The 9,060-nt window shown below is 32.9% G+C and overlaps 2 protein-coding genes across 2 annotated transcripts in view; both read left to right on the plus strand.

Moving 5' to 3' along the window:
- Positions 1–4,248, plus strand: part of LOC127744859 (auxin-responsive protein IAA20-like) — a 14,114-nt gene extending 9,866 nt beyond the window's left edge. Inside the window, exons 2-4 of the mRNA XM_052257621.1 lie at positions 2,339–2,358; positions 3,798–3,930; positions 4,012–4,248. Of these exons, the coding sequence (XP_052113581.1) occupies positions 2,339–2,358; positions 3,798–3,930; positions 4,012–4,075 (217 nt within the window). The 3' untranslated portion in view covers positions 4,076–4,248. The remainder of the gene's footprint in view (positions 1–2,338; positions 2,359–3,797; positions 3,931–4,011) is intronic.
- Positions 4,249–5,552: 1,304 nt separating this feature from the next.
- The window catches only part of LOC107474430 (flavanone 3-dioxygenase 3), a 4,547-nt gene continuing 1,039 nt past the window's right edge, over positions 5,553–9,060 (plus strand). Inside the window, exons 1-2 of the mRNA XM_016094052.3 lie at positions 5,553–5,807; positions 7,861–8,108. Of these exons, the coding sequence (XP_015949538.1) occupies positions 5,553–5,807; positions 7,861–8,108 (503 nt within the window). The remainder of the gene's footprint in view (positions 5,808–7,860; positions 8,109–9,060) is intronic.

Here is a 9,060-nt window from a genome sequence, read left to right on the forward strand (position 1 = left end):
TAAGCTTGCCATGGAAAGGAGTAAGAAGGATTGGATGAAGACAGTAGGAAAGCAGAGAGACGGAAGGGAAGGCATCTTCATGCGCTTATCTGAAGTTCCTACCAATGAATTACATAAGTATCACTATCTTTACCTTTGTGTTATTTTCGTTCATCACCATTACTATTTGAGTTTGCCTGACTAAGATTTACAAGATGACCATAGCTTGCTTCAATACTAACAATCTCCGTGGGATCGACCCTTACTCGCGTAAGGTTTATTACTTGGACGACCCAGTGCACTTGCTGGTTAGTTGTGCGAAGTTGTGTAATGCCATGGTATTGAACTACCAAGTTTTTGGGGTTCATGACCGGGGATTATGAGAGTTGTGAAAAAGTATTATTCACAATTTCGCGCACCAATGGGGCTCACACTAGAGATGAGAAACGTGTTGTGTGGGAGGAGTTGAGTTACACGGCTGGCCTATGTCCAGGCGCCTGTTGTTTTCTGGGGGACTTTAATGAGATTGGCCAAATCGAAGAAAGGCGAGGTCTGGAAAGCTTACCTCTATCGGCTCAGGACTATAAGGTTTGGGTACATGACATGGGCTTGGTGGACCTGCCAATTTCAGACCGTAAGTTTACATGGTTCAGAGGACAGTCATGTAGCCGTATTGACAGAGCTTTGGTTAGCTTGGAATGGCTTGAGGCGTTCCCGGAGACTCATTTGAGAGGTGGGCCACGGGAGTTGTCAGATCACTGTCCTATCATAGTGGAAGTGAAGAGACTGAGAGTTGGACCGAGGCCGTTTCGAAGTCTGGATTCATGGTTTACTCATGAAGGGTTTCTAAGGATAGTCAAGGAGGAATGGAGAGGGCTGGGAGAGATACAATTCACTGATAAACTGAAGGCATTGATGGTTCCTTTGGGGAGATGGCACAGAGACAACTTTGGTGATATGGACAGGAAAATTTTGAAGTTTGAGGAAGAGATTCAGAAGATTGATGACATGGTTGGCAATGGGACCTATGACGAGACAGTGGAAGTAAGAAGGAAGGCGTTAGTTAAGTGCTGCGAAAAATGGTATGTGAGGAAAGAATTACATTGGAAGCAGATGTCAAGGTCGAGGCTTGCAAGGGACATGGATAAAAATACGAGATACTTTCATAACTTAGCTTCGGCGAGACGGCGTAATAACAGGATTGATACACTAGCTATTAATGGAAGATTGGTAAGGAATCAAGCTAGGATTAAAATTGCAATCAGGGAGTTTTACAAAGAATTATATCATCAAGAGAGGTCTCCTGAGATGGGGTTCAGAGATGGCCTGGTGGAAAGGATCAGCGAGGAGGATTCTCTTGCACTAGAGGTGCTACCATCACCTGAGGAGATTAAAGAGGCAGTGTGGGATTGTGAATCATCCAAGGCTCCAGGATGTGACGGGTACAACATGAACTTCATAAAGAAGTGTTGGAATGATATAGGATCCGACTTCACGGCAGCGGTGTTGGATTTCTTCCAATCTTCAAGGTTGCCGCCTGATGCTAATGTCACATGGGTGGCGTTGGCCCCCAAGTTTCCCGGTGCAAAGGAAATAAAAGATCTGCGTCCAATAGCATGATGGGGTGTGTATATAAGGTAATCTCGAAGATGCTGGTTAGGAGAATGAGAGGGGTTATGCCAGGACTAGTGGGCGAGACACAGAGTGCTTTTGTAAAAGGTCGGAAGATTCATGATGGGGCTCTTATCGCATGTGAAACAGTTCAGTGGATCAAACAATGGAAGAGGAAAGCAGCAATAATAAAGTTGGACTTTCAGAAAGCATACGACAGAGTCAAGTGGAGTTTTGTAGACCTTGTACTGCAGAAGATGGGGTTTGGCCGAAAATGGAGGGGTTGGGTGATGGAGTGTATCAGCACGTGCTCTATGTCAATATTGATAAATGGTTCACCATCCAAGCCGTTCAAGATGGAAAGGGGGCTGAGGCAAGGGGATCCTCTGTCCCCATTTCTCTTTGTACTTGTTGTTGATGTACTACATAGGATGATTGGAGAAGCTGTGAGAAACGGTCGCATATTACCGTTGATGGTTGGGAGAGATCATATTGAGTTGTCGCATCTACAGTTCGCAGATGATACTGTTTTGTTCTGCCCGCCGGAGGAAGACACAATAAAAAACTACAGGAGGTTGCTTAGATGCTTCCAATTGATGTCAGGTTTAAGCATTAACTTTGATAAATCCAGTTTGATTCCTGTTAACTGCGATGAACAGTGGGTACAACGTATGTGTGGTGTGCTGGGCTGTAAGCAAGCCAATCTACCTGTTAAATATCTCGATATCCTGCTAGGAGCAAACCCAAGGCTGGTGAAGACGTGGAAGCCAGTAATAGACAAAGTAGAGGAGAAGCTTAGTCTCTGGAAGGCCAAGATCCTCAATATGGCCGGTAAGCTAGTACTTATCAAATCTGTGTTAAATAGTCTACCGGTTTATTATCTGAGCCTCTATAAGATGCCAAAGGCTGTTACAGAGAAACTGATCTCCTTGCAGAGAAGATTTTTATGAAATAAAGAGGATAAGTGGGAAGTGGTTCAGGCCCCTAAGAAGTTAGGTGGGTTGGGGGTTGGGGATGCTATGATAAGAAATTCAGCTCTTCTGTTTAAATGGTGGTAGAGGTTCTCTAAAGAGGAGTGTCCTCTGTGGAAGAAGGTTGTATGTTCCTATAACAACCTCAATCCAAATGAGCCCCTGTACTCTCAGAAACTACCTATCCGAGGTGGTCCGTGGAAGGATATTTGTCAGTTACAGTTTAAGAGTCAAGAAGTCTGACAAAAGATGATTACTGGGTTGTCTATGGAGGTGGGTGATGGGAGACGAACCGGTTTTGGGAGGATGTCTGGATTCATGGAGGTTCTCTGAAAGACCGCTTTCCAAGGCTATTCTCGGTTTCAAACCAAACAGGATCAATGATAGGGGATTGTGGGTTTTGGGATGGGTTAGAATGGGTATGGAATTTTCAATGGAGGAGAGAATTGTTCCAATGGGAGTTGAATCTAGTAAACCAGCTTCACCTCACTCTAAGGCTGGTCAAACTTGATCTTGGGAGAGAGGATAGAGTTGTATGGAAGTATGATAAACAAGGGATTTTTTCTACTAACTCATTTGTGCAGGTGTTGCAGGTGGAAATGGCTCCAGAGGATATACATAGCTATAACTTTACTAGGACCATTTGGAAAGGCCTTGTCCCACCCAGAGTAGAGTTGTTTGTCTGGTTTGTCCTGGTTGGCAGGGTTAATACGAAGGAGAGACTGAGTCGACTTGGGATCATTCCCCAACAAGATACTTTGTGTGTTTTATGTAACAGTAATGTAGAATATGTCCACCACCTATTTCTTGGTTGCAGCTTTGCTTGGCAGGTATGGTGTGCTTGGTTATCTTATGTTGGAATGCAGTGGGTTTGCCCAGGTGCAGTAAAAGACCACTTCCAGAGTTGGATTGAGAGCTCAAGTACAAAACAGGAGTGCAAGAGATGGATGATGTGTTTCTGCGCGATCATCTGGAACTTATGGTTGGAACGGAACCGAAGGATTTTTCAAAACAAAGGAAAATGAGTTGAGGAGATTATCAACATGTCTGCGTTGAGCTACAAAGAGTGGTTAGGTGTTGACCCTTTCTGTTGTTGATGGCAATGCCGGAGATGACAAAGGGGTATCTACAGCTTTGATTGTTGGTTTTTTAATTTAGTTTTTTTAGTTACTAGTTCTTCTATGATGCTGGTCCCTATGCTCCACCTGTTGTGTCGAGCTTTAATTCAAAAAAAAAACATGTTCAATACCACCATTCTCTGGAGTAGAGAGATGGATGAAATTGTAGTTCAACCTGGTGAGAGATGCCATGTCCTCACTTATGAAGACGAAGAAGGAGATCTTGTTATAGTTAGGGATGTTCCTTTGGAGTAAGTCATCATCATCATCTAAATTCTCTTCTTTTTTTTTTTAATGAAACTAATTGATATTATATATTGATGTTGGTGTAGGATGTTTGTTTCCACTGTAAAAAGGTTGAAGATCACAAGGGTAGCCACATTCACTACCTCTTGATAATGCAAATTTCTATATGTTTTGGATTAATTAGGTAGCTTCAGAGACACCACTGAAGTTTTCAATTTTGTTCTTAGTACTACTACTAGTGTAGTCTTAATTACAAGTGTTGAATCATCAAAACTATGCACAAGTTAAGTCCTCAATTATATATATTACATGCATAGCTTGCTCACTAGTCACTACTTTCTTCTTTCCTTCAACAACATGTAAATTAATTAATTAATTAATTAATTCCTGTTGTACTTTCATTCCTAATTAGTGTATGTCACAGCTTCTTTTTATTAATTAGCTTTTCATAAAGGCAAAAGATAGATTGACATATATACATAACAAATATTAACTAGAAATAAGGAAAGGTTATATTGGCAAAATAATATTTAGTATAAATTTTATTTTTATATTTAAAAGTTTATTTGTCTTGTTATTTAATATTTTGTATAATTTTTTTATATTTAAAAAATTGTCGCTTTTTAAATTTAAAATTGAAAAAAACAAAATATAGATAAAGAATTTGTCGGTATCTAAATTAATAAATCGACAGCAATCGTGTCGATTTTATTGAATCAAATATCGACGGCATGTTATCGATTTTATTAAGCATATTATAGATGAAACTGTTGTCGATTTTATTAAGCATATTATAGACAAAACTATTGTCGATTTAATTGAATCAAATATCGACAAAAATGATGTCGATTGTATATAATAATATTGACGGTCCAATTTGTTTACTCTAAAATTTTTTAATTTTTTAAATACGTCCGATTTCTGTACTCCTTCAAAATTGACAGTGTGACTTGTACTCCCTAAATTAAATCATTCCACATTTTAAAAAAATATCATAATAGATCATAATTTAAAAAATATTATTATTAATTTAATATTAAAAATAAAAATGTGCAGGTTAATAACTAACTCCATTTTCCAATGTTGATTAAATTGTAAAGAAGAAAAAAAGTACACAAAATTTCATGTATGTTAAAGTACATTGTTATGTACGTATCTGTACTAAATCTGACCACATTCAAATATCTCTTCACTTCTACGTATTCATATATCAAGTATCTCAAATCCATCATACCAAAACAAAACATATACAAGAATCAGCGGCAAAACAACAAAAACCACGTCTATTGTTTCTAAGTTGATTCAGACTAATTTTGTCTCTTTCCTGGTCTCCAAGTAGTATAATAACATAAAAAACGGTACCACATGCATATATCTCAATAAAAAAACTAACACGGCAGAACATGAAAGTTGTCTTGTTTAAAAATTGTATAATTAATCTTATTGAAGAAAAAAGACCAGATGCATATTTTAAATTTTGCAAATACGGCAGTCCCAATTCAAAGCATTAATTAGTAATGTAATAACTTAGCTACCAAGCACTATGGCTATAAAAGCATAAATTCTGTTGCACATTATATTCATCGTAATTTTGAACTTGAATAAACATACAATCCGTAAGAAAAAAATGGATCATGATAAGGAGGAGAAATCAAGTTCATTATTCTCAACAGGAAATAGTGCTCAAGAGATGGGTTTCACTTATGTTCCACAACGTTACGTGGTTCCAACTTTGCAAAGGCCCAGTTTGGCACCAAACGATGCTAATGTTGCTGTTATTGACATAGCTGCGCTCAGGAATAATAATGGCTTGTCAGCAGAAAATAGGTTTCGTGTAATTCAAGAAATTAGCGACGCCTGTCGTAGCTTGGGCTTCTTTCAAGTAAGTTAGTTAATTTTGTAAATGTTGAAATTAAATTAGATTTTGTCACATGATTTCTTTCAAATTTCAACTCAAGATATAATTTTTAAATATCTTATGTATATACTAAAAATTAACTATTAAATCAGTTATTATATATTTATGTATAATAAATATATATAATTAAATTTATTTTTAATATATTTATATTTTAATATGTATTTTAAATTAATATTTAATTTAATTTTAAATTTACGTGTGAATTTTAATTTAATTTTTAAAATTTTAATTATTTTTATTTAGTCTCTGAATTTTTTAAATATGATTTATATTAGTTTCAGAAATAATTTTCGACACATAAATATTAATGGAGTACTAAGGTCAAATAATATGCATGTTAGAACTTGTAAGACTATGCTATTTTAAATTTGACACTCAAATAATTTAAAAAGAATGTCAAATTACTTGTTTTGAGAGAAAAAATTTTAATAACTTAAAATGTTTTTATACTATTTGAGTGTCAAAACAAATACCATGTTGTTTTATAGAGTTTAAGGAGATATTTAACTATTCACATTAACATTTTGTTAATATCTAAAATGATCTTAGAGACTAACATAAATTATATAGTAAAATTTAAAAAATAAATAGAAACAATTAAAATTGTAAGGATTAGATTAAATTTTACCTATCAAGATTAAATTAAATATTATTTTTATATATTTTATTTTAATAATTAATTTTAATAGTTAATTTTAATTTAGACACGTCTAACGTTTTAAGTATGTTATTTTTATATAAAAAAATATAAGGAGTCAATGAAATATTTATACGATGTGTATAATAGAGGTTTATGGAATATTAGAGATATAATTGCTATCTTTTTTCATCAACTGAAGTTTTTTAAAATAAGTAATATCATAATATGATATTAGAATGTTAAATCTAAAAAGTTAAGAGTCCGATACTCGGTGAATTCCAAAATCAATTTAAGCTTTTTGGAATCCTTTTATATTATATGCATATGCTCCAAACTACCTTGTCGTCGTAATACTAACGGTATTAAACACGTGTTTCATGGAAGTTTAATTTATAAATATATCTAAACACTTTGGTTATGTTTTTCTCAATTTCTCTGCTATAATAAAGTTCTATTCTATCTTTTAAAATTTCACATCCCAATTTTATATCAAACTGAATTAATATATTTAACGAATAGTATTGATGCCGGTCAATTTTGTTTTTTTTTTTTTTTCAGAAAGATGAATCTAATAAGAAGTTAACTGTTTTCAGCCAATTTTTTAATTCTAAATTTAAATTATATTTTAAATTCTAACACTAAATTGTATATTTTTCAAAAATAAATATTAAAATTATAATTTTAGAATAAAAAGTTTAATTAATATTAACTACTTAATATATTTCAGTATAGAATTTTCGTAAGCAATAAATTTATTAGTTCTCAAAAAAAATTTTCATTCGATTTATTTTGGTTCAACTATTTAATAAATTAAATAGGATAATAATAACAAATTTGAGAAAGAAGTCATGACTTCAACTCTTGGAGTTAATAAAATAAATTTTTATAATTATATACGATGAAGGATATTTTGAAAAAAAATTGCATACTTAATCTTTTTATTATTTATATTATATATGCTAGTATATCAATAAATATATTACTTCATATTAATCTATCTTTTCAAATATGTATAATAATAGAAAATATCAAGTTAGTTAAGATGATAAATACTTAATATTTATTTAACGAAACGCACGGTTTTAGAAATATATTTTTCATAAATATATTAAAAGATATTTTAGAAAAGAAAAGTAGTACACCATTTCTCTGTCCTATAATAATAATAATAATAATAATAATAATAATAATAATAATAACCTAAATCAATATTGACCTAAATCCCAACAAAACGTCACAAAATTGAAAATTATCATTATTATCATTAATTTGGAAAAAAGATTAATTTTTTTCTCTAGGTTTAGTTTCATAATTAATAACTTTAATTTGTTGTAATAGATTTGCTTACACGGTTGAGTTTGGAAACTGATTCAGATTGTAAACCACGGAATAAGTGAGTCAGTGTTGGAGGGAGCAATATCCGTAGCATCGAAGTTTTTCGATTTGCCGACAAAGGAAAAGTTGAAATTGGGTTCAAGTGATGTGCGCAAGCCAGTGAGGTACGCAACAAGCTTGAAAAATGGGGTTGATAAGCATCAATTTTGGAGGGTTTTTCTAAAACACTATGCTCACCCCTTGAACGATTGGATTCACATGTGGCCTGATAATCCACCAGACTACAGGTATTTTCGTTTAAAAAAAATCCATTTCTATGTGATGCTTTCATATTATTTATGCACATCTTTTCTTTAAAAAAAATTAGTTAGAAATTTCAACTAAAAATATCGGAAATTGAAAAAAAAAAAAACTACTGAAAACTTTAATTTGGCGTCAAAATTTCATTTAATGGATTCGTGTAAGTCTGGTCCCTTTTAAATTTATTCAAATAAAAAAGTCTTAAATATACGTACCTTTTTAACCATACATAATTATCTTCATTCCTATTATTTTATTCATTTGTGGCATTCATCCAACTTCAACGGTGCTGTGTACGTGAACTACAAATTCATGTTTTTAGGTAGTATGTACAATATATATCGCCCCACATACGCTGTATGATCTAAACTAGTCATTGCAACTATATGACATCTCTTAACTTTTTCTTTTTGTATTTTTATAAGTCATGAGTTGGAGTTGCTTCAATGTTCCTCTCTCATTCTTCTGTCGGTTCGGTTCCACATGTCTCAACATCAACAATGCATGTGCATGCAGGATAAGTTTTATCATATTAGCTAATAAAAAAATCATTTAAACTTAATACCAATATTAATTTTATTCATTCTTTACTATATTGCTAGTGCAGTTAGGAAATTTATAAGGAAAAACTAATAATACTTAATTATCAAATAGCATAAATTTTAGCTGAGTAATTTTAAATTTTGAATATTTAATTTTTCAATTTTCGAATGTCCAAACTTTTTGTTATTTTCCTAAAATATATATATATATCAAGCAAGTTTAATATTTAAAAGCGAAATTAAATTTTCTCATAGTATTTCTTAAATATATTTTTATTTTATGTTTTACTTTTTTTACCCACGGCGAACAACCAATTTGTTTGTAAACAAAAATTGGTCGACAAAAAAGAAAAATTTCGTGGATAAATTTATTGGTAATATGTTATTTTTTATAGTA

The sequence above is a fragment of the Arachis duranensis genome, chromosome 2 (genome assembly GCF_000817695.3).
Source record: "Arachis duranensis cultivar V14167 chromosome 2, aradu.V14167.gnm2.J7QH, whole genome shotgun sequence".
NCBI lineage: Eukaryota > Viridiplantae > Streptophyta > Magnoliopsida > Fabales > Fabaceae > Arachis > Arachis duranensis.